The following is a 26,082-nucleotide window of genomic DNA, read 5'->3' on the forward strand; positions in this document are numbered from 1 at the left end:
AGTGAGGGAGGTAAGGGCCGGGTCGGGCTGGGGACACAGCCGCCAGCGAGGGACTCTGACTCAGCCGTGACTCCTGGGGCCTGCCGTCCTGGGCTCCGACGCCTCCCCCATGACACTGGGCCCCAGCGGTGGGACACAGACTCTGCTCTGCAGGCGAGGAACCCTGCGAGTGACCAGGAAGACCCGACCCGAGGCTGCCACCGGCCTCAGGGACACGAGTCCTACTGGTCCCTAAGGCAACGCCCCCTGCAAGACCTGACTCGCTCAGCACAGATGAAGGTGCCCCATTGAGGCGAGGGGTCTTCCAGCCCTGGCTTGGTCCCGCGGCAGGACGGATCCCAGACATGGAATGAGTCACTATCAGTCAGAGAACGGGGAGGTTCTTGTAATAATTTTCCGGAAGGCAGCTGGCAACACTGGCAGGCTGCGATAAGGCCAGGTTCCCGGGCAGCAGGCACGTACAGATGCTGGCTGCCAGCACTGAACAATGGAAGCTCACACAACCCCTCCTGCCGATTTCCCGGCCTCGACTCTGCCTTCACAATAACAGACCCATCAGCAAGGCACATGCGGGTGAGTGTGCCCCTCATGGAGCTGAAAATCGGCTCTTGCCGGCAGCTCTCATGATCCATGCACCAGCCCCTCAGAGCCACAGCCAGCGAGCCTGGCGCCTCAGGATCAAAGCCCAAGGCAGGGAGAAGCCCTGTGTGGGCGTAGAGGGCCGCACACTTGCTGGCAGATGCCGCCACACCTCGGAGCACCAGCCCCACCAGGGCTCTTCCCAGCTGACCCTGTGCAGGCCCAGAGGCCGGCAGTGGAAGCCCACAGGAGCCACAGGGGGAACGGTACTCAGGGCGGACAAATGCTTAGTTACCCTGTCGTGAGTGCGCTGTTCCCCTTAAATCAGAAAATAAATCCTTGCTCCCTGGAGTACGTAAAACATTACAGGGACTTTTATAGTTATAATCAAAACCCTCATTTCTCTAGCCACCGCTGGCCATATCTAATTAGGGTGAGGGATGTTAATGACACAGCTATGGCCCAGGACATCTCTCCTCGTGATATTAATTGCACTTAAAGAGAAAAGCCTGAATCGCGCCGTGCTTCCTAATTAGCACGCATCTGCTAATTAATAACAGAAAGGCGAACTGTCTTTGTCTTGTCATCTGCAATTAGCTACAGATGTTTAAATTTTCCTTTTCCCCTCTTCTTTCCTAAAAAGCGAATCCACTTAGGGCCAGAAAACAGCAGGCCGGGAGAGGTGGCATAGGAACTGGGTGTCCCTGACCCAGATGGACAGTGGGCATGGCCACAACCATTACCAACACCGTCACCAAAACAGCATGAGGGCTGTGGAGCCAGACCCAGGGTCACCTCGAGCCTCCGGCCCCACATCCCAGCTCTTGCTCCCACACCAACCAGGATCTACAGTGGGGACAAACTCCCTCCCGACCCACTGGGGGCCCACCTGGCCCTCACCTTCTGGCTGGGGGAGGAAGCAGGGAGAGCAGAGGCTCGCAGGCCTGAGTAAGCACCTATCAGCCACGCCGGCCCGGTCACGGTCCTCCCTCCAAGAGAGAGAGGAGAGAGAAACAGGTGGGAAATAGCCCCAGATTAGACAACAAGGCAGAGAGTGAACCTAAGTGAGGAGGCACACTGGCCACTGATGAACCCCGGTCGCAGAGGACGCGGACGCTTGGGCCTGGGACACACCCACGGGGCCCCCACAGTGAAAGGGCCAGCGGGACTGGTGTGCAGCTTGAACAGCATGTGTGAGACGGCAGGGTTGTGCTCCCGACGGGAGCAACCGCCCTCCCCAGCTGACTGGCAGGGCTCGAACCTCAGGCTGTCCCTTCTCGGCGCCGCACGCAGGCCCCCGAGGACACACGCAGGCCACGGTGCTGTGCTGGCCTTGACCCAGGAGCCCAGACCCGCAGGCCCTGGCCCCCGGCATCCAGTGGCAACTCAGACCCCCGACTTTCTCTCGGGCCTGCCCTCCCCCGTCTTCCCCCACTACCCGTGACTGCCTCGTCCGGCTCCCTGGCCACACTGCCGTCTCTGACCCCTGGACTCCCGCTCTCCTCGCGTCCACCCTCTGCACCGCCAGCAGGACCGCTGTCCACCGAGCACCCCTACACCCCTTGTCCCCACCTGCCTTGGGCCGCCGCCTCTAGACTATCCTACTGCCCACACTGTGGCCAACAGCAGCCGCAGGACAGCCACAGGACGGATGAAACAAGTCCAAGGACACAGCGTGTCCCCTTGTGGGCACTCCTGTTTTGCAGGTGATAGCCAGGTGACCCGCTCAAGGCCAGGGACTGGCAAGTGACGGCACCACACTAGGAGCCCCGACTCCTCACCCCAACCGGATGGCGTGTGGCCTGGGGTGGGGCACTCCCAGCACCACCTATAAATGTTCCCCATGGCCTTCCTGTGACCCTTGTGGCTAGGTCCCTACACAGGCCAGATCGTGGGCCGCAGCAGCATGAAGGGCCTTGCAGTTTGTGTGGCACAGGCTGCTGTCTGTCCCACAAAGGTAAGGAAGCCATTCGGCATGGGGCGCCCAGTCCAGGGTCAGCGGTGCCTGGCCTCCCAGCCCACTGTGGCCCTGCCCAGCTCTGTAGGCAGCCCCCGGGGGTGGAGGTGCGGGGCCGATGTGGTCTGAGAAGAACAGCCCAGAGGAAACCTGCCAAATGGCTGAGGGGAGTTCCATGCGCTCAGCAGCGAAACAGGGGCTGTGGGGCCCTGCAGGAGCCTCGGGGTGCACACCCTGGGAGGTAGGACCCCCTAGGCTGGCTGCTGGGGGACAACCTAAGGACGACACAGCCGTGGGGGCCAAGGCAGGGATCACCAGGCCGCGGGGGCTTCACCTCTCAGGAGGGTGTGCAAATCTGCTCCAGCAGGGGCATGGCCGTCCCCACACCATAGGACACCAGGGGATGTCCTCACACCGGGGAGCCAGCACCCGGCTTCCAAGCCCCACACCCTTTTCATTCCTACCCACATTTGTGATGACAGGAAGGGCCGTGGCCGTCGGGGACTCCCAGGTTCGCAGCTACATGACAGGGACGTGGTGTCCCCCACACTGGGCTCCCTGTGGCCACAAAGACCACCACCAAGGGACTCACCATGTCTGCTCTCTGCTTCTGGCCTCCCAGCTCCTCCAGGGCCTGTGACAGCTGAGCCTTTAAGACAAGACAGAAAGCAGGGTCAGTGGGCCTCCTGCTGCCCATCTCCACTGCGCCCACTGCCTGCTGAGCACGGGGACCCCGGGGAGTAGGAGATGGCCCTGCGTTCCTACTGCTGGGAGGAGGTGACCAAGGGGCGGCCAGGAGACACTCCAGTGCACGCCTACACCCGCTGCCTGAAGCGGCAACGCAGTCATGGGCGCGGGGACGTTCGGAGTACGCTTTCCACACCCCTGGCAAGAGCAGGGCCGCGATCTGCCTCCTCCCGGAAAGTCCCCGTTCCGGAAGAAGCAGTCAGGGTGACTTTCCTGGCAGGGCCAACATCCAGGAAAATCCCAGATGCCCCCCAACCACTCTCCCCTAAATGGGTCTCCAGGACTGTCCTGGGGGGCCTGGCCTGTTCTACCCCAGCACAGAGATGCAAAGGATGGTGGTGCCAGGCCGGGCCCCAGGGAGCCCAGCAGGTGCTCAGGGGTGGGCACGCTGGCTGGGTAGTCCGGCCGGCACGTTACATACCCACGGCCACCGCCGCAGAGCAGGCAGAGCATACGCCAGGGCAGCCCACCAGCGCCCAGAGCCGGCCAGGTGCACCCAGCCCTGTCACTCGCGCGTGCACCTGGCCATCACCGTCACCAGCGTGCTTTGTGTGGCTCGCTCGCAGTCCTGCATGATGTGTCCTGAGCAGCATGAGGCCAGGATGCATGCATACGGGAAGAAAGAGGCACAGGTCCTTCCCAGAAACAGTGCAAAAACGTCCTGAGGGAGTCGAGGGGTCACTAACTTCAGCACCGCCAGTGAGCGGCTGCAGCCAACTCAGAGCACGCAGTCTGTGCCACACTGCAGTGGGACACTTGTCGGGACTTTGAAAGCCCGCATGAGCATAGTTCCCCGGCGCAGAACCGCGAACAAGGTGAGTGAGGGCAGCACAAAAAGGCGGCCTGAAAACTCCAGCAATAAAACCGAGCTGAAACCCAAACCACACAGCAGTCGTTGGGACTAAGCACTGAGCCCAATGCCCTGTCCTGCAGGCCAGGGAGGGGCTCTTCACAGCCCACCTGCCACAGCCTCACTCAGGCCAGACAGAGAGAAGGGCACAGCCATCAGGCTGGCTGGTGGGGGCCTGCGAAGGGGACACGTGGGGGGGCTGGCAGTCACACTGGCCTCAGTGGGCAATGCGGGACCACCACTTGTGGGCAGGACGAGATGCCTAGAGGAAGGCCAGGAGAAAGACAATGGGGATACCCTGCTGCCCCCTGAGAGAGACCCCCCCCCCACAGAATGAGATCAGCTCCGTAGTGGCAGGACGTAGCCCAGCAGAAGGGGCAGTATATACTCCTCTAGGCTGGCAGTGTGCAAGGGTTGGTCTGGGAGAAGACATACGCCCACCTCTGGGCCCAAGGCCCCCTCGCCCCCCCCACACCTCCTGAGGGTCAGCTCAAGCTGGGATGAAGTCCCCACCCCTCCCTGTCCCAAAAGGCAGGAACCTACCACCCTGCTGAGCTGGCCGGTGCCTGGAGCAAAGATAGAACACCTATAGGGCAGGGGCTCTGGGGGCTCGCTCAGGGGAGTGACTCCTGACTGTGGCTCAGGTCATGATCTCACGGTTCATGGCTTGGAGCCCCACGTTGGGCTCTGTGCTGACAGTGTGGAGCCTGCTTGGGACTCTCTCTCCCTCTCTCTCTGCTCCTCCTCTGCTTGACTGCTCATGCTCACCTCCCTTCTCTCTCTCAAGATAAACATCAAAAAAAGAAAAGAAAAATAGTTATGTGACAGAAAAGTAGGCATGAGACAGACATTTCTGAGAAGATGACATGCCTGCAAGTGCGTGAAAATGCAAATCAATGTCACTAGAAACCAGGAAATGCAAATCGAGGCCCACCCACCACAAAATACCATTTGGGCCCATTAACAGGCAGAAACAGAGCTCAGGTGCTCCAGGAGTCAGGAAGGATGGTGAGGATAAATGCCAGGGACCGCTCCGGAAGAGTCCTTGGATTTTCCCCTCTCACCCAGTGACCACCCACGATGTGTCCCCAGGAATCTGCAGTGTGTACCCAGCTCAATGGCACAAAACTGCTCCCGGTGGCACTGAAGGGCTAAGGATCTGAAACAACCAGCTGCCCCCAGCAGGGGTGACCCAGCACGCTGTGGCGCATCCATGCACACAGAGGTGTGGCCAACACCCACCCCCGACCGGCCCCCTGCCCCCCCCCCCCGCCAAAGTCAGCCAGGAGAAGTGCAAAGTGAAGGGTTGAGTGTGCTCAGGGCCACGTCAGGTGTCAGCTATGTGCTCACACTCACGCTGGGTGAGCAAGCCACAGAAATGCAGTGGTGACTAGTAGGGCATCTGGGCCACAGAGTAAGCCCCTGGGCCAGGCAGTAAGGCCAGGACATGTCATTGTGGCCTCTGCAAGGACACAGATGAGCCAAGGCATAGAGACCAGGATGAAGAGGCAGAGGCTGATCCAAGATGCTCCACGCTCTGCTCAAAACCTCAGCCACCGCCTGAGAGAGATGCAGGCATCATGCTTCTCAGACGCTTGTGTGACCCAGCGCTGTGACATGGGGCCACTATACGATGGAGACTGCTAGGGCTGGAGACATCCTGAGAAGCCAGAGTGACTGGCAGAAACCCAGCTGAAGGAACGCCAACACGGCGTCGGGACACACGCTCGCCTCATGCCCCCAAGGGAGACATGCCTCGGAGCAGCTGTCAGGACAACGCGGCCCGGGGAGTGAGACTGGAGGGGACCAGCCACGCCTAACACATCCCACAGAGGCAATGGGACAGCAGAAGGCACCACCCCGAGCTGCCAGGGAGCTCCAGGGAGAAGGGAGGTGTCCAGGGATGCAGAGGCCATCTCCATGCAGAGGATAGAGGCACACAGAAAAAGGGATCACTGGGGCAGACGATTCTGCATCCCCGTCAGGACGCCATGCAGACCTGCTCACCGAGTGACACGTCACTGGGCTTGTACCTTGTGTGTGATTACGGCCCAGTGAGAAGGGGACGTGAAGCACACACCCTTGCACCCCAGAAGACAAGCTGGGGAGGAGGGTAGAGTCTGTTCTTCTACATGAAAAAGTTTCAAAGAGTAGGAAGTTCACCGTCAGAGAACACCACCCCACAACCTGTCATGTGTCCCCACGGGTGGCCCTCCGTATCCAGGACCCTAAGTGTATGGGAGGGCTCAGGCTGGAGTAGCAGGGGATGGGCCACTGCTGCAAGCCCTTGGCTGAGGAGCCATATGACCAGGGGATGGGACGAGTAAGGGCAGGCAGCACAGGATGGAGCCTCTAGCTAGGCGAGCCAACGCAGCTCAGGGACAGACAGACCCTTGGGCGTGGGAGGGACGTGTGCCCCCTGGCTCCGGCACATAGGACAGATAGGTGGCACCACAGATAGAGCAGGGGAAGGGGCAGCAGAGAGCCCCCTACTGGAGTGAAGACAGGTCACCCTCACACAGACTCTGCCAGTCTTGACTGGCCACTTCTACCCGTCCTGAGGCACAGAGGCCCAAGGGAAGGCTCCCAGCACATGGCAGCTGGACTTCCAGCAGAGACGACAGGTGGCAGGGGGGACGTTGGTCAGGAGGGCAGCTCCCAGCCACTCAGCAGCCCTGCCAGGACTGAAGGGACACAGGCAGCCCACCACCACCGAGTTACGGCCTCTGATGAACCAACATGAGGCCCCACGGCGAGCTCTCCCAGCAGGCAAGGTGGTCCTTCCAAGTGCACCAAGCACGGTCAATGCCCCTGGAGGGGCACCAGCCAGAAAAAGAATGTCTGGACCCCTACTTGCCTCCCCCAGCGCTGGCATCTCTTCTTCTGACCCCACCGCAGCCCACGTGCATGCGTGTCCCCCAGAGCGCACTTTGGCAAAGCAGCCCTGTCAGCAGCCAGGCCTGAGTCACAGCAGGTGGGCCAGCCTCTACCCCCCTGCACCTGCTGGCCCACGCCTGGCGGCAGACAGCTGATCACACCCCCCCCACCGGGCCCCAACCCGTCACCCCTTCCTGTGGTACCGTGTCTACAAGTGTCACCGCAGCCACATGGGCATGGCAGGGCAGCTGGGGAACGGCCGGGAGCAGCACCAGCCAAGGCAGTGGCGGCCTGTGTTCACAGAGAGCAGCTGCTCGCCACGGTAGGCTGTCCAGCAGCGTCTGCCTGGCCCTTTGGTGATTCACTCTGGCCTCATGCCTGACACATCTGCCAGGGCTGGGCTGTCCCCTGAGCAGCAGAGTGTTACCAGGCCACCCGCGCTCCTCCTGGGCCGCTCTGCTCGCAACACCCAGGAGGCCGAGGCCACAAGGAAGGCCAGACTCACGGCCCAGAGAGGAGGATGGCACGCCCGGAGCGCTGGAAGGCCCTGGAGAGGCACACGAGGTCTGGGGCTGGAGAGCAGGGTCGTTGCCCATGTTTTGGGGGGAGTCCAAGCGGGGCGCACAGGCTGCAGTTTCCAGCCAGGCTTCTGGAGGATGGCTTCCTCCCTGCAGCCGGCATTCACGCACTGGGGGCCTGGCAGGAGGGGGTGGGAGCGGGGCTGGCGGAACACGTGTGTGCCCTCCACCCAGGCAGGACCACGTGCCTGGCACTAGGACTCAGATGTCACTCCCGTAACCCTGCCACCCTGCTGACCCCTGGCCTGACTGGGGAGAGTAGGGAAGATGCTGGTATTCATCCTGCAGGTCAGGGAGTCCTGAAGTAATGGGGGGGGGGGGGGGGAGACTCTGCAGGCACAGAGCTGGCAGAGGGGCTCTGGGGGGAAGGTGGGGGCCAGGGAGCAGCAGGAAGGCTGCAGATTCACAGCGACTAGGCTGAGGCACCGCCTGCGGGAGCCTGGGCTCTCGGGTTCCAGCCCAGCCGACCCAGGGTCCGCAGATCAGAGGGGCTGGCAGGAGGGCACAGCGTGGAGGAGCACGCCCAGGAGCACATATGAAGGGCACAAGGCGTGCGGAGAGGCCGGGGTGCCCACAGGGCCACATCAGGCTTGCAGCTCACAGGGCCCTTACTGGTTCAGGGACGCGTCCTCTACCCGGGCCCCTGGGTGGCCGCCACACTCAGACACGTGCCCCAGGCCCATGCGCCACTTGTGACAGGCAGAAGCCGCACAGAGACCTTGTGTGGCTATTTTTACCCGGAGGTGAGAAGCTGCTAGGGGAAGAGCCAGCGCCCCGCCAGTGTGGGAGCTGGGACAGCAGAGGGCCAGTCCCTGCAGGTCATGACAGGCTGCTGCAAGCTGGAGGCCAGGCCAGGAGGACGTGGGGGCACTGTGTGCTGTCCATATGCTTGACAGGGAAGGAGGAGCATGCCTGAAGTGAGAGGTCACATGCAGGGAATGAAAAGGAAGCCTCAGGCTGCTGGCCTTTCTGCTCTACTTCACTCATGGGTTTGTGGGCCCAACCAGGTGCGGGACCCGGACCCACTCGTGCTTTCTGTCTGGCAGAGGCCCCAAGAGTCGGTGCAGGGTCCCAACCCCTGGCCAGTGTGGACAGCAGCCACAAAACAGACCTGACGACATGTAAGCAGGTGGCCCGTGGCCTGAGCTCCACCACGGGCCCTGGCTGCAGCAGCCCATCCAGTGGAGGCGTCCACACCACCAAGGCCTCTGCTGTGACCCAAGGAGAAAGGCCTCTCCCAGTCCCAGGGCACATCCAGCCCTGTGAGGCACTCTGTGAGGAGGCCCATGACACTGTGCAGGGCTTGGTCCCTCCCGTTTAGCAGCCACAGGGGTCATGCTGGAGCAGGGTTCTCAGAGCGAGGCAGGGACCAGAGCTGCCCTATCGCCTCGGAACTTGCCACAGGGACAGTGTTTCAGCCCAGCCCCCACACACCTACTGAGGCAGAGCCTCTCAGGGAAGGACCCACAGCCCTATGGGCCACCAGAATGTGCTCTGCATTTGAGAACCAGGGCCAGAAGTTTAATCTGGAGCCAGACAACCAGAAGCCAGTCCCAAAGTTGCTGCATTCCTGCACCGAGGCAGAAGCTGAAGTACTGGCCCAGGGCATCAAGGTGGCTGGGCAGGGGTTTCCGGCTGTCACCCCACAGAGCATGGACTGAGATAAGTCTCCATGGGTGAGGCCGGAAAAGATGACCAAAACTAAGAGCTGGTGTTTGAAAAGATAAGCAAAATTGATGAACATTTAGCTAAACTGAGTTAAAAAAAAAAAAAAAAGTCTGACATAAAATCAGAAACAAAACAGGACACATAACAATGGATAACACCAAGACACGAAGACTTGCTAAGAGACTACCAGGTACAATTACCAACAAACCATACGATCTGAAATAAACAAATGAACTCCTAGAAACACACAAGCTCTCCAGGATAAACCACAAAGAAACAGAATATCCAAATGGACCAGTAACAAGAAGGCCGAAAATGGTAATAAAAAAAAAATCTCCCAACAAAGAAAAGCCCAAGGCTAGTTGGCTTCACTGGTGAATTTTACCAAATGTTTAAAGAATTATTACCAACCCTTCTCAAACTCCTCCAAAAACATCAAAGAGAAAGAAGCACTTCCAAACTCATCTTACGAGGCCAGCATCAGCCCAATGACAAAGCCAGACAAGGACATGACAAGAAAACTATAGGCCAACATCCTGATGAACACGGATGCGGAAATCCTCAACAAAGTACTAGAAAAACACATTCCACAGCACATTAAGAGGATGACACACCATGACCAAGTGTGATTTACCTTTGGGATGCAAGGATGATTCAATACCCACAAATCAGGCAATGGGATGCATCATGGTCACAGGACGTAGGATAAAAATCATACGATCATTTCAATAGATGCAAAGAAAGCACCTGACAAAATTCAACATGATTTCATGATAAAAATTAATCAGGTACCACCCACTCTCTCTACTCCTATCTGACACAGTGCTGGAAGTCCTAGCCACAGCAATCAGACAAGAGAAAGAAATAAGAGATAATCCTAATCATCAAGGAGCAAGTAAACCTGTCCCTGCCGAGGATGTGACTGTACATATAGGAAATGAGACTCCGCCAGAAACCTGTTAGAAGTAACCAATGAATTCAGAAAAGTGACAGGATTCATAATCGATATTGCAGAAGTCAGGTATGTTTCTACATGCTAACAATGAACAATCTGAAAAAGAAAACAATTCAACTGCAACAGGATCAAAAAAACAATAAAACTTTTAGAAACAAATCTGAGGGAGGAGGTGAAAGACCTAGAGACTGAAAAGTATAAAACGTTGATGAAAGAAACCGAACAGAGCACAAATAAATAAAAAGACATTCCATAATCACGGGCTGGAAGACATGATACTGGTAAAATATCCATATAACCTGGGGCACCTGGGTGGCTCAGGTGGTTAAGCAGTCAAGTCTAGGTTTTGGCTAAGGTCATGATCTCCCAGTTTGTGAATTTTGTGAATGTGAGGCCCCCGTCAGGCACTACACGGATGGCACAGAGCCTGCTTGGATTCTCTGTCTCCCTCTCTCTCTGTTCTCCCTTGCTCATGCTCCTTCTGTCTCTCCCTCTCAAGATAAATTTATGCTTTTTTTTTTCTTTTAAGAAATTTCCATTACCCAAAGCAAACTCCAGATTCAACGTAATCCCAATGGCATTTTTCACAAAACCAGAAAAAATTATCCTAAAATACGTATAGAACCACAGAAGATCCTGAAGAGACAAAGAAATCTTAATGGGAGCAAAGCTGAGGCATCATGCTTCCTGATTTCAAGCCACCACAAAGCCATAGTAATCAAGACAGTGTAACATCGGCATAAGAACAGATGTGCAGACCAAGGGGACAGAACGGGGAGCGCAGAAGTAAAGGTACCAAGGCTTCACAATGGGAAAAGGACAGGCTCTTCAAGGAATAGTGTTGAGGACACTGGATATGCACATGCAAAAGAATAGCAGTGAAGCCCTAATCGTCCACCACGCATGCAAAGTCAACTCCAAATACAGACTGGAATCCATAAAAGTCCTAGAAGAAAATGGGAAAAGCTCGTTCATCTTTGTAATGATGGTTTGTTCTTTTTTTTTTTTTTTATTTGACATTAAAAGCACAGGCAACAAAAGCAAAAATAAACCAGTGGGTCTGAATCCAACTAAAAATCTTCTGCCCAGCACAGGACACCACTGACAAAACAGAAGGCAACTGTTGACAGTATTTGCAAAACATGTAGGGAAAAGGGGTCAACACCCACGTTTGTAAGGAACTCATGCAACTCAGTATCAAAAAACCAAACACCCAATTAACCGCAGGCAAAGGACGCGCACAGTTTTCCCCAAGAACATGGAGGCCAGCAGGCCCACGACAAGGTGCCCCCACACTGAGCATCAGGGACACACATGCCAGGACCGGTTGGAGGCCACCTCACCCTGGTGAGGGCAGGTGTGCTGAGAGACAAGAGGCAAGGGCACTGGTGAGGGATGCGTTGAGCACCCTGGGTAGGACGGTCGACTGGCCCAGCCTCTGTGGAAATGGTGTGGAGGCTCCTAAAAGAGCTAGGATTGGAAGTATGATCCACACGGTCCGGTATCCTCATTCTGGGAACACGGCAAAACGAAACGACCCTCTCAAAGGACCTGACAGCCCGGTTCACTGCAGCCTGAACCCCAATGGCCTAGACCCGGAAATGGCCCAGGCGCCTGTTGGTGGAGGATGGACAAGGAAACACACTACCCATACACGACAGAACGTTATTTAGCTTTCAGAAAGAGTCAGATGCCACCACGTGTGACAAGATGCAGGAACCTGGACGGCATTCTGCTAAGAGAAAATAAGACACGGAAAAACACCACAAAACCTCGCATCCAGGCTGACTCTGAAGACACGCAGCTCACAGGAAGGGCGAGCGGAAACGTGGCTGCCAGGGGCCGGGTGGGAGACACTGGGTGCGGGTGCGCGGGTACACCTTCCGGGTGTGAGGGGAACGAGACCTGGGGGCCTCACATGCAGCACGATGACAGGAGCACAATACTGATTCTGTGTCACGGGCTTAAAATATGCCAAGACAACAGATCATAAGTGCTCCCACTACAAAACCGACCAACGGGAGAGGTCGGGACTATGCCGCGTGCACATACACCAGAGCAAAGCAGGGACCATGCCGTGCACATGTACACCCGGGTGACGCAGGGGAGACCAGCCGCATGGTGTGGTCCCTGCACCGTGTGCAGATAAACACGGGTACCACCCTGAACCCCTCGGGGGTGTAATTTGCATGAGCAAGTCACATGTCAGTGCAGCTGATGGCAGCCGGCTCTGCAAGCCTCGTGCCCGCCCTTCTCAGGGCAGATAGATGCCCAACCTGTGCAGCGGCGCTAGGGACCATGCAGACCAGGGCTCTGTCGCAGCGTCCTACACGGGCGCCCCGCCTCCGTCCTGGGCACGGGAGCTGGTGCCTCCCCACAACGTCTGTCTCCCGTGGGTCTTGGAAGAGTTCTCCGTGGAGGGTTCCCCAGGCCCAGCTCTTCTCACTCACCCCTGCTCGTCTCCCCTTCTTTAACATAGCGCTCACCATTTAATGCTGCCTCATGATTTTCCACTGCACTTGGACACCGGGTGCTAGGTCACCCTAGGGTCTTTGTGCAAGGAGAGCGAGCAGGCACATTTGTAGGCACTGTGGATCTGTTGAGCTCCCCAGGGCGCCTTCTGAGGCCATAATACCCCTCCCGCAGCCCAGGCAGGAGGGCAGAGTGCTGGGCTCGGACCCTCATGGAAGCAACGCAGAAGGGGCAGGTGGAAGCATGGGGATGGCTGTCCTCCCCATGCAGGCCTTGGGAAGCGCTTTCAGGCCCACCGTCATGTGAAATTGGGATTTTTCCACACACCTTCCTGAAGCCAGCAGCACCATTATCTGTTTTAATTAAATAAATTGGAAAAACAAATCAGGCAGATATGTTGGATCAAAGTGGCATGAGCTGCATATTTATAGCTCGGTCGACAGAGGAAGGTTCGTGACATATGCTACCAACTTCTGCAGCCCCTTTATTAAATGGAATAAATAAAATCCATGCAAAGTGGCACCAATGCCACCAGAGACAGGCCACTGGGATTCTCCCAATCTCAACCTCCCCAGTTCGTCTCGCTGAAGCGTGTCTGCTGGACGCAGACGTGCTCCGCAGTAGAGCTACCTGATTAAGCTCAGGGAGCGAACCGCAGCATCTGGAAAGAAGCAGGGGAGCTCATCTAACTCGCCCAGCCCCCCCCCAATCTTTCCCTATGAGTGAACAGGTGGGCCTGCTGGCGCGGCCCAGGTGAGGACATACCGCATGCTGGACAGTCCAGTGTGGCCCAAGAGGGTCCCCCCGACCCGCCCCCGCTGTCGTGGTGGCTGCAAATCAAGCAGCAGCAGCAGCAGCAGCAGCAGCATCCAAGGGGTCCCAGGAAGAGTGGGGCTGGAACAGGCATCTGACAACTACAGCTGGCATCCCAGTTCCAGGCCCCCCCACCCGTTTTGTCAATAAAGTTTTATTGGGAGACAGCAACACCCACCGTTCACAGATGGCCTGAAGCTGCTTTCCAGCTGCCACAACCGCAGAGCTGATCGTGAGGCCAGAGAGCCCACATGGCCCACAGTATTTCCTCTCTGGCCCTTTACAGATAAGGCTGAGCCACTGACTGCAGTGAGAAGCCACGGGAGCCCAGGGTGAGGGACAGGGTGGAGATGGAGGCCACTGCAGAGCGGGGAGTGAGAGGGGAAAAGACATCAAGGACAGACGTGAGGACCAAACACAAAGAAAATAAAGAAGGAAACAGATGTGCTTGGAAACAAAAGGACAAAGCAGCAGGTGGAGGTGGGGAGAGGCAGAGAAAGAGGCGCACATCCCGCCCCCAGCACAGCAACGCTGTTCTCTCCTTCGTCCCCCTGGACCCTGCCTTCCAGGCCAGCAATCCATCAGGCAAGCAGGGGGTAAAGGGGCAGGCCGTGGAGAGGTAATCCACCTCCGTAGTCAGACCCCATGGGCCATGGGGGTGTTTTCCCTGTATGCACTTCGTGGCTCCCCGTGGCTCCTTAAGGCACTTGAACAAAACGGGAGCGACTCTGGGGACTCACCAGTGAGCTCTCGGGGCACAGCGGCTTGTCCGGGGCCTCTGGGTGCCCTTGCACAATGCCTGCATCAGTGCCGTGACGGATGGCTTGTCTGGGAGACACTAAGGAACCGCAGCAACCAGGTTCTATGAAGTTACATAACTTTTCACTGTGTGTCAATACATGATGCTAGACTAATAAACTTCTGACAGGCCCCCCTGGAGCAACGTTTAGAGCTCTTCAAGTCCCAGAAATATAAAACGTTACTGTTTAATAAGCAAGAACAGGAAAACACGCCCCAGGACCCTGGAGGGCAGCACTCTGTGGCCTCCAGGGTCCAGGGTCAGCGTGTGGCCTCTGTGACCCAAGGGGGAGCAATGCTGGGGCAAAGCACCAGGTCTGTTCCCTTCCTCGGGGCTGCTGGACTAGACCAGCAAGCTGCCCCTGCCCGAGCCGGACGGGTGGGCTCTGAGCACTGGACTCCACGCCTCTCCCAGGGCTGCCTGCCCACTGGGGGTCAGGAAGCAGGAAGGCAGGGCCGAGGTCACAGGCCCAAGCTTGCAGGGTCCGGCAGGAGCAGTGGCCGAGGCCCAGGGCTCAGGCAGAGACGGGGTCGGGGCTCCTGCCTGGAGGGTAGCCCCATAGCCAGGAGAAGGGAGAAAGGGCTTCGGGGACCCTGGACGCCACTGAGGAGCTGCCCTGCAGGGGACAGTCTAGACCCAGAGGTCCATCCCCCAAAATGGTCAGGCTGGGGATGGGAGGAGCGTCTGGCCGGGCCCCCAGGCTGCCACAGAGCAGGTACTCTGTATGAAGACAGGGAACCCATACGCACCCTCATGTGCCCACCCACCATCCATCCATCAGTGGGACACCTGGGGCTGCAGGGCTCTCGGCTCTGCCAGGGTTGCATGGGGGCCAAAGGCAGGTCAGGCCAGCATCCGGGTTCTGGTGCCTCCCCTCAGAGTGGGGCTCTGTCCCTGCCCTGAGACTCCCAGACCCGGGAGTGGTCAGACAGACTAAACAGAGCAGACCCCAGCTCACAGTCCACCCCCCAAGGCCCAGCAGGGACGCCCCGCCCCCCCCCCCCAAGGAGCCTGTCTTTCCGAGGACTGGTTTGCCGGCTTGCAGGGGGCCTGCGTCTGCAGCCTGAGCTGGGCCCCTCGCCCTGCCTCACCCGAGCTCAATGAAGTGCCTCCGGGGTGCTCTCCTCCTCCCACTCTGCAGAGTCACCACCCTCGGGGCAGGGGGACAGGACAGGACAGCAACCATGAGACAGAGGCCCATCACAGAAAGGGGACAGCAGGAAAGGCATAGCTGGCCCTGGGTCCCCATCCAGCTCCAGTTGCCACATGGTGCTGCCACCTCTGCCTGCTGGTGTCACTGATGCCAGGCACTGCCACGTCATATTCACGTCATCTGGGAGCTGCCCCAAGTCCTTCCTGAACCCGAGACCTCCCTGATGCCCCCCACCCCGGAGTCCTCCTTTTGTTGCTATGGGCTTAGTTCTTAAAATTGGGCCCTCCTTCTCCCTAACTCAGACCTCCTCCTGGAGCAGGCCCCCCACCCCCACCCAAGGCCTGAACAGAGCAGGGCCTGTTGCTCAGTCTGCTGCCACCTGGTGGGGGCTGGGAGGCGCACAGCTCTGCACAGCGTGGACAGGGCAGGGTCCAGGCCCGACCCGCTGGGATGCACTGACCCAACCACTGCCTCCCCTTGCCAAAGGCGGCAGGACACCTGAAGGCAGTAAGCTTGTCTCCACCTGCTTGCTCTTCTTCCAGAAAGGCCAGGGACAGTGAGCGGGGACGGTGACCAGGGAGTGCCTTCCCCGCAGATAGCAGTTCAGGCCCAGGTAAGCTCTCCGGAAGCAGAACCTGTTACGTAGGCTGTGTGCGGGCCCAGAAAGGGGAGACGGCTTATGTGTGCCAGTCGCAAGTTCTACAGTCACCTCATCACCTCACCCCCGACACACACAAACCCAAACACGGCACTGGAGGTGCCAGAACTGTCGGCCTCAGAACTAAGTGATGAGGGTGTGCACAGAGCACGGACGGGGGGGAGCTCTCATGTGAAACACGCGAGGGATGACTGAACAGGTCAGAGAGCCTTCCCTGCAAATCTCTCTTCATTAATGTTTCATACGGCACCAAATGTGCTGTAATAAAATGCCTATTAATGCGCTTATATTTACAATGACTTGCTCGGTGTAGCCGGAGCTCACCTTTCAAACCATGACTGGAGGTCTGCACGCGACAGCACCGCCACTGCCCCTCGGTGGTGCTCCTCTCCCGGCAGCTGGGTCAGAGCACAGAGCCAGCATGCACCAGGCAGGCGGATGGAGGGTGCCATGCCCACCTGCACACTTCCCTCCATCTCCGAGCTTGTCTGCACACTCACTCCCATCTCCGTGGCCGCCTGCACACTCCCCTCCATCCCTGAGCTTGCACATACCCCTCCATCTCCGAGCTTGCACCCTCCCCTCCATCTCTGAGCCTGCACACTCACTTCCATCCCTTAGCCCGCCTGCACCCTCCCCTCCATCTCTGAGCTTGTCTGCACACTTCCCTCCATCTCCGAGCCCACCTGCGCACTCACCTCCATCTGAGCTGTGTGAGTGCATACTCCCCTCTATCACCGAGCCTGCACACTCCCCTCTGGCACACTCCCCTCCACCCCTGAGCCTGTGTGCACACTCACCTCCACCTCCGAGCTGTGCGCGTGCACCTTCTGCACCATGTCCTCGGCCTCGCGCATTCGCCGGCTCAGCTGGGGTGAGTACTCAGCTGCGGTCAGCTCGCTGTCGTAGGACCCCAGGATGGCGCGCATGCCGTCCCTCTCCTGCAGGGACACAAAGTGGGTGGTCAGGCCCGGGGTGGCGATGGGACGCTGGAGGGACACGCATGGCGGCAGCCGCCACAGGAGGCAGTGGGGGGGTGGGGGGTACCCTCATGTGGCTTCTCACAGAGCCCGTGATGCCAAGGCAGGGCCTTGGCTTATCTGAACCGGTGGCCTGAGCACAGCCCAAGGCCAGGCTTGGTCCAGGTGCTCCCCACGACTGCCCAGCCTTGAGCTGCAGGGTCTACGGTGGCCTGTGGTGGCCAGAACCCCTCCCTAGGCCTGCCGGGTCCCCAAGCCACACATCAGCCCCCTCCCCCATCCTGCCAGCCCTGGGGACCACCAAACTGCAGACACGGTCCTGGACACCCAGCAGTGGGGCCAGGCCGAGCAGTGGGTGTGACTGCCACGCCGTCTGTGACTCCTGACCTGGCCTCTGAGTGAGGGTGCACGCAGCAGTCAGGAGAGAGGACAGATCCAGCCAAGCAGCAGACAACTGGGTGGGAGGAGGAAGCTGGCTGTACCTTCCATCCACCCAGACTCAGAGCCGCCTCTGACTCCTTGCTCCACAGCTCTGGCCTCAGCAAGCTCCCTGTCTCCCCTCAGAACTCCCGGGATGCCTGGGGCCACAACGTCAGGCCGCAGAGGTGTCAATGGGCACCCTGTCTCTGCTTCTCACTCAAAGGGAGAGTGCCCTGCAGAGGCACCGGCTTTGTGCAAGGATGTACCAATCCCACTGCGTCAGGACCAAGAACCACGGAGAAGTCACTGCTCGAGGTGCCCTGCTAGCAACACTTATTAAGGCTGAGCATGAACTGGAGTCAGGGGCCCTGGGAGGCGTGGGCGGCTTCTCCCGTCCAGGACTGGAAGATGGTGCAGGGAGACAACCTTCTGGAGGCCAGCCAGGGAAGGCTGCAGAGACGGAGCTGTCCCCAGGTCCAGCAGCCAAACAGCTCTGGGGGATCTGTACAGAGGGCACCCGCACCCGGAAAGGAGCCAATATCTCCCCCGTGGACTGCCCACCGCCCTTCCCGTGCCCTGTGCGCCCGGATTCTTCCTCAGCCCGGATGCAGTCCTGAGCTGGGGCTGGCGCCTGCTCTCCTGCCCACATCTCGTGGCCTGCTATCCCCAGGAAAACCCACATACAGAAACCCAAGTCATCCCACAGGACACCCAGGCGCACCAGTGCACGCGGCTCAGAGCTTCACGTGGGCCCACATTCCAGGGGTCTCGGGGGAGGTCAGCTCAGACTAGGCAGGTCTGGGGAGGGGCCTCAGAGCCTGTGTTGCACTCAGGTGCCCAGAGATGTTGCTGCTGCAGGACATGGAGCTCCGCGGCCTCTGCCTGGGGCAGCACAGCCCAGGTCTGTCCCAGCTCTCCTCCGCCCAGCTGGGTCCCTGAGGTCAGAGGTCCCAGATGAGTGGGTCAATACTCCTCGCATGTGGAGGTGAGGGTTGATGCCCTCACGGGAGGAGCGTCTGTACACTGCCCCAGAAGCGAGGCTCAGTGACCTCATTTGTGTTGCAAACAGGCCTCTAGCCCTGGCACCGCCTGGCTCTGTCCCAGCCCGGGGCTCCCTCTCGGCTGCTGTCCCGTCAGGGTGGGGTGACCAGGCACACCCCAGGGACAGCCGGCACAGGCACATTCATGGACTCGGAACAGCCCCCAACTCAGTGTTCTCCAGGTAGAAGCAGCCAGAGGAAGGCACAGGACTAGTGAGCCTCAGACTCGGTCATAGCTCTGCCGCCGACTACACAATTAGCCAATGACAAGAAATTCGCTAAGTGAGAAATTAAAGTTACAAATCCAACTGGAACGGGTCGCACGTCCGTGGGAAATTTGTTTCCGCAGGAAGGTTTATTGAGTGTCATAATTTTATTGAAATCCTATATCTTCGTATTGACTTTTATGGCTGGAGCTGCTTACAGGAGTTGTCCCCACCAGAGTGCCGGTGCCCCGGGAGCCGGGCGTTGGGGGGACTTGCCTTCATCAGCAAGCTGTGATTGTCTCCCTGATTGACCAATAAATCCCACAGCCCACCTCCCAGCGCGGGGTCTCCACCATGTCCTGGGTGCTGCGGCTGGCAAGGAGAATAACGTGACACAACAGGTTTGTTGTTCATTGCCATTAAAGACATCATTCTGCTGTTACTCGGGAAAGACCAAGAGGTGTGCAGGCTTGATTTGATAACCACTTTTTAATAACCGATTCTGCTTGTGGTAGTTTGCTTCATCTCCACTTGAGCAAATGCCAATGACTGATCTTTGAACAAACAGGCATCCAGTTCGTGCAGAAGCCTCAGGGACTCAGCCGAAGGAGAGCAGAGCAGTCCCATGTGGCAGTGAGCATGCCAGTTTGTCGCAGAGTTAGCAGGTGCAGGCAGGGTCACCCATGCACAGGTGACCCCAGACCCCACTCTGCCCTCGCCGCCCAGCCGTCTGGGAAGGAGTGCACCGGCCCGGCAGCCCCACATGTGGGTAACGGTTGCTGGGCCCCCAGGAGATGCAGCCTCCCTCCCGGCCAGTGCCCAACTCCAGGACAGATGCAGGACAGAAGGCTCAAGACCCTGGCTAGCCATCCTGTCTTCCGGCCCACCTCTCTCCAGCGCTGAGCTCTGCAGGCGGGTCACTGGACAAACCAACGCTTTCTTCTTCAGTGGAAATGAAGGGACAGGTCTCCTCGGCAGTGCCGCGCGGTGGTGCGGAACCCGCCCAATGCACCAAGGGTCTGGGGTTTCCCGCGGGAAGGACGCCAACCCCAGGGGCTGCGGGCGTGGAGACAAGGATCCACAGTGACCACCTGACGTGCTCCAGAAGGCTGACGGCACTTGAGAAAGATGAACTTCACTTTCTCTTGCTTGTACCTACTGTTGCGGAAGCAATCTAAGTGCGAAAGCTGCAGCCTCTGCAGGCAGCACCGAACAGCCAAACCAATGCTGGAGGGCCTGGATGCAGCCTCGCCCCAGAACTCAGTGGTCTGTGGGTCCCGGACTCAGCCTCGCCCCAGAACCCAGAGGTCTGTGGGCCCCGAATGGGGCCTTGCCCCAGAACCCAGCAGTCTGCATCTCAGCCATGGCTCACACCCCACCATCCAAGGGCCATCCAACAGGAGCAGTAACTTCTCTGCAGGGCCGGGCAGACAGGTCCGCCTGGAAAGACGACGTCCAATGACCTCCCTGCCCTTGGGGCCTGCGATGGCTGGCCGTGCTTGCCAATTCTGCCTCCAGCCCCAGGACAGCCCTGCTTCTGGGACAGTCCTGCCAGCAGCTCTGCGAAGACTCCGCTGCCACCTCTCATCCCTGGCTGGTCCCGGGGACCCAGGCCCCCACCTCCACAGTCCCATAGGCATTGGTCACCAATGCAATGCCCAGGGACGTGATCGCTCCAGCCCCCAATGCTGGACCAGGATGCAGACTTTTGTAATTTCCCTGGGCTCTGAGCATTGGCTCACAGGACAGAGGAAGGTGCAGAAAGGGGGCAGGGCACCGGAAAAGGAGCAAAGTCCGAGAAACCGGTGAGGGACACGCAGCAGGCACAGTGCCAGGGGCCTCTCTTCTGGGGAGGGGGTCTCTCTTCTGGCTGTCTCCTCTCCTCTCCTCCCTCCAGCCCAAACCCTTCCTGCTCTGAGGCTGGGGAAGCATGCCTGACCCTAAGCCCCCACATCACACATCGTACCCCAACAGGAAACTCTGACCAGTGCAAACCCTGGGTGACAGATCCCCTGAGGCACCCCTCTCAGGGCTCCTCCCGCACATGCCCAACCGGCAACCTTAGCAAACCCCAGCCAGCAGCCCCAGGAGTCTAACTCACAAGCTCAGAGACTGCCTCCTCAGGCACTGGCAAGCCAGCGACGGGCCAGAAGCCAGAGAGGAGGTGTCGCTCTCGCGCACGATCGCGCTGATGAGTGCCGGAGGAGCTGTGTGTCCTCCGGGTTCCCAGAGACCAGGGTCACCCTACTCCATGTGCTATAGCGTACAGACACCCCAGCGTCTGGTCCTAATGGACACCAGTCCTCACACATGCCCCCCTCCCGTAAACAGACTCTGAGCCTCCTCGGCTCCTCCTGAGTCCAAGGGGAACGGCAGCCCTGGGGCCTGGAGCACGGGCCTCCGCGGGATGGCCTGGAAACAGCCCTTTCCTGCAGGCGCCCAAGCTGGCTGGGAGACGAGAGCAGACAACCAGGACCACAACCGTTGGTATCCACAGCAAGCAAACTTTACAACAAACCACACGCGGGGCCCGCCCTACACACGCAGCACTGACTTCCGGTGGACTCACTGGGCACAGCATGCCAAGACTGCAGTGCGAGCAGGTGCGTGGCAGAAGCACACGCGGGGATCCTGGCTGGGAAGGCAGGACCCTGCTCCAAGCATCAAACAAGTTCCAAAGAGAAAGCTCTAAAGACCTTAAGGTCATAGTACAACACATAAATCAATCACACAAGGACAGTGAAAACAGAGCAGCACGCACAGGCACAGGAAGCCGGAGCTCTGAACTCACAGCACTCTGGTAGCAGAACACTCAGAAGCAGAAACAGAAAATGTGCATGGTATGTTCAAAACAATAAAGAAAGGGGCTTAAATTATTAGCAAGACAAGCAAATTTAAAAACAAAAACAAAATGCAAATTAAATAAAGTTCAACAAGGTAAAATAACAATTCAAACATGTAAATAAGTAAAACAGCAATTCAGATGCGGCCAAAATCTAAGGAACAGAGCAGACAGCAGACAAAGGACAAACAGAAAAGGGGAGACACAGCAGCAAGGACAGGAGGGCAACAGTCAAGGTTGCAATGGCTAAGAAACTTCCAGAATGGATTAAAAGCGCCTACCATCTGTTGCAGAAGATCCCAGACCTTCCAGAGCATGTGGGGCATGGGCGGACACCCACACCTGCGGATGCGGAAGCTGCGCACCCCCCCACCCCACAGTAGGGTGGCCATAGGAAGGACGGCGGGATGTGCACATCCACGGTGACACTGAGTCAGGGGCGGTGGGGGGCTGTTCACCAGCAAGGACATCACCAGAGGAGGGCACACAGGGCGTCTTCCAGGCTGAAGCCAAGTGGTCATGGAAGCAAGACTGAGAAACAAGAAAGGAACAAGAGTGACGGAGTAGCACCATGGGCTACCACACGGCCATGACTCTGTGAGATTGCAGGGCACCTGACTCATAGGCGGGGGGAGGGCAAGGCAGAATGAACCTTCTCGTCACCCACTAACAAGAAACAAGCAGCAACAAACCCCAGTTACTTAAATACCTATCAGACGCTAAGGCTGTGGCACAGGGGAGGATACAACAGGTTTCTTAGGGAGACGCGCGAGCATGCCACATGCGTGTGCACACACCACGCCCACGGTCTCTGCAAGCTGAACCAGTCCCCTGCTGCCTCCAAGCAGGTGGGGAGGGGGGTGGGGCGCGGACAGGGCAGGGACAGGTGAACTTCTTACTACATACTCCTTCAGGACTTCAGGACTTCTCAAGTTTGTAACGTGGAGGTACCATCCACTGAATATAGTCTACTGAAAAAATACCAATTAAAAATAGAAATTCAGGGAGAAAAAGAATATAACACATAATAAAAGCATTTAAGGGAGGCCTGGAGCCTTAAATTGCTCCCAAAGGGATAGAGATATCATTAACCACCCACTATATTAAATACACACAGGAACCTCTAAAAGAGAAGAAATAGAGAAAAATATAAAAGAGAGGCAAAAAGATGCAAGAAAAAAGAACACAGCAGGAAATTTATAAATTTAGTGTCTATATCAGAAAACCTGAAAGCTAAAAATTAATGAGCCAGCCAACCAAATCCAAAGTAAAAAAAGGATAAAACAACACAGGCAAAGAGTGAGGATGGGAACAACGGCCTGGGGCATAACTGGGTAAGAGAAAACAAGGACAGACACGTGGCAACAGAAACTTCCCAAACTGAGCTGCAGACAGAGTAACAGTGAGGAAAACCACGTCTCAAAATGAGGGCCAGTTACGCAAGGAGTTGGAGCTGTACCCTGACACCAGGAGCAGAGGAAACACCCCACTAAATGGGAGATTTTCCAGAATGTCACCGGACCCCAGATGCGGGGAGCACAGAGGACCTTAAGCAAGATAAACAACAAAAAACCTACACCCGGCAAATCATACATTTCCAAACTCCAAAAACCAAAGACAGAGAAATCCCAACAGAGCCAGGCAGCACATGAGAGAGCAGGGCTGGGGTGGGGGGGTGTCTACACAGGCAAAGAAACCCCCCCCAGCCCGGAACTCTGCATCCGGTGAAATCAGCCTTCAGAAGCGGAGGGGAAAAAAGGCGTCCTCAGACAAAAACAGCACGTGGATCTGTCAGAGTACACCTGCCCACAAGAAATATTAAAAGGTGCTCTCCAGAGAGAAGCAAACGGTAGCAGCCAGAAGTCAGATCCGCATAAAGAAAGGAAGAGTTACAGGGAAGGAGCAAGTAAGTGTCAAGTACAGTCTCTTTTGCTTTCTCAGTCTTACCTGATCTAACAGAAAACGCTCACAGGAACAATGGTAGCAAGGCCTCAAGGGGGCTAGCGCTGTGAGAAGGGACGGGGGAGGGCGCTGGTGACCCCTGGTGCAAGGCCCCCGAGTTACCCGCGCAGGGGACCATCTGAAGGTGGACTCGGACTTCTGCCAAACCGCCAATTCTAGGGTGATTGTGACAGCACAGTAATTAAGCACTGTAAATCATGAGTAACCAGAGAAAAAGAGAGAAACAGAGTCCTATAAAATGCTCGGTTAAAACCAAACAAGGCAGATCAACAGGGAAGAGTCAAAAAGGACCAAAGAACAAGTGTGCACGTAGAAACTGCTGACAAACATGATGGCTGCCAAACAAGGTGGTCCGGTAACACTGTGAATGAGCAAACCATGCCAACTGAAAGACACCGTCAACGAGGATTAAAACAACAAAGATCTAATCATGTATCTATAAAATTATGTCTATAAAAACCTACTTTATATATATAAACACAGACAGACGTAAAAGCTAAGGGGCGAAGAAAGATATGTCATGCTAACCTCAGTCAAAGGACGGCAAGGCTGAGGGGAAGTTTTACTAATCTCTGGCCAAGCAGACCTCAGCACACAGAAGCACCGATCAGAGATAAGGGGGTACTCCATAATGAGCAAGGGGCCAATACTCCCCAAAAGACTTGCCAATCCTAAACATGTATGCACCTTACAATGGAGGGTCAAAATACGTGAGGCAAAACTGATAAAACTTCCAGGAGAAACAGACATATCTGCTGGTGTAGCTGGAGACTTCCATGCCTCCATCAGTAATTGACAGATCCAGCAGGCAGAAAATCGGTAAGGATACAGTTGAACCAAATAGCACCATCAGTCAACTGGGCCTAATCGACATTGATAAAATACTTCATCCACCAAGAGGAGGACACACATTCTTCTCTGGCTCGCTGGAACATTCACTAAGACAGACTGCACTCTGGGCCATGAAACACACCTAAACACATTTAAAAGGACAGAAATCATAGCAAGTAGCCTTTCAGAGCACTCTGGAATTAAAATGGAAATCAATAATAGAAAGATAGCTGGAAAAATCCCCAAATACTTAAGAGATTAAACAACACTTATCTAAGTAACACACGGGTCATAGAAGTTTTAAGAGATATAGAACGGTATTTTTAACGAAATGAAATGAAACACAACTTGTCACATTGTGCAGCAAAAGCAGGGCTTAGAGGGAATGTGTAACACTGAATGCGTATTTTAGGAAAGAAATCTAAAATCAATCATCTAAGCTCCCATCTTAGAAAGCTAAGGAAAGAAGAGCAACGTAAGCCTAAACCAAGCAAAAGGAAAGAAATGATGAAAATCAGAACAGAAATAATGAAATTGAAATAGGAAATCAATTGAGAAAAATCAACAGAACCAAAAGTTGGTTCTTTGAAAAGATCAACGACAGTGAAAAGCCTCTAACATGCTGACCAAGACACAACCAGAAAAAAACAAGACAAAACAGAAAAGACACAAACTGCTAATATCAAATATGAGAGAAAGGTCATCACTACCAATCCCAGGAACATGAAAAAGGGTAAGAATATTATGAACAAATCCATACCCCAAAACTTGGTAACTTATACGAGACGGACCAAATCCTTAAAAGCCACAAACTATCGGAATTTGTAAGAAGAAAAACAGAAAATCTGAGTTCACCTACATCTATTGAAAGAAGTTGAATTAATAACCTTAAGAAGGCACCAGTCTCCGATGATTTCACTGGTGAATTCCACCAAATACTTAATCAAGAAATTATACCAATTCCTTAAAATCTCTTGCAGAAAACAGAAGCAGTCATACACACGTTTGCGTATGATATTTACATATGAACACACCTAACAGTATCTGTCAAAACGCACAGACCCATACAAGAATAAACCTTACCATAAACCATGGATGTGAGTTAGCAATAATGTATGCATACTGGTGTATTCATCATGACAGATGTGCCCCAGGATAATGCAGGATGTTAGTGTTAGGTGAAACTGTGGGGTGGGGGGAAATAATACAGGAGCCATCTCTGTACTGTCTTCTCCACTTTTCTGTAAACCCAAAACTGGTCCAAAAAAACCCACAAAAAAACACAAAGAGCGGGAGAGGAGAAAATGGACATGGGACTGGCCCCAGGAAGGGGGTGATTTACTCATGAGCTCACTTGGTGCAAGTCAAAGGGCAGTGCCAGTATAGGCTCACAGAGCGTGGGCAGCAAACCAAGAATTGCATACCCAGCAGAAGTGTTTTTTTTTTTTTTTTTTTTTTTAAGTTTATTTACTTACCTTCATAGAGAGGGGCAGAGTCCCAAGCAGGCTCTGCACTGTCAGCACAGAGCCCGACGTGGGGCTTGATCCCACAAATCATGAGATCATGACCTGAGCCAATATCAAGAGTCCGACCCTCAATTGACTGAGCCACCCACATGCTTCCCAGCAAAAGTATTCTTTAGAAGTCAAAGTGTAATGAATACACTTTCACACCAGGAAAAACTGCAATAATCCT

General features: G+C 56.2%; 1 protein-coding gene across 3 annotated transcripts in view; it reads right to left on the reverse strand.

The window, feature by feature from the left end:
* Window positions 1–26,082, reverse strand: part of MAD1L1 (mitotic arrest deficient 1 like 1) — a 304,019-nt gene that overhangs the window by 129,076 nt on the left and 148,861 nt on the right. For all 3 annotated transcript variants that reach the window (XM_039226020.1, XM_039226018.1, XM_039226019.1), the window contains exons 12-13: window positions 16,907–17,047; window positions 3,129–3,185 (exon numbers count right to left, since the gene is read on the reverse strand). In XM_039226020.1, coding sequence (XP_039081951.1) covers window positions 3,129–3,185; window positions 16,907–17,047 — 198 coding nt within the window. The remainder of the gene's footprint in view (window positions 1–3,128; window positions 3,186–16,906; window positions 17,048–26,082) is intronic.

The sequence above is a fragment of the Hyaena hyaena genome, unplaced genomic scaffold (assembly GCF_003009895.1).
Source record: "Hyaena hyaena isolate Hyena2069 unplaced genomic scaffold, ASM300989v1 scaffold_20, whole genome shotgun sequence".
Classification (NCBI taxonomy): domain Eukaryota; kingdom Metazoa; phylum Chordata; class Mammalia; order Carnivora; family Hyaenidae; genus Hyaena; species Hyaena hyaena.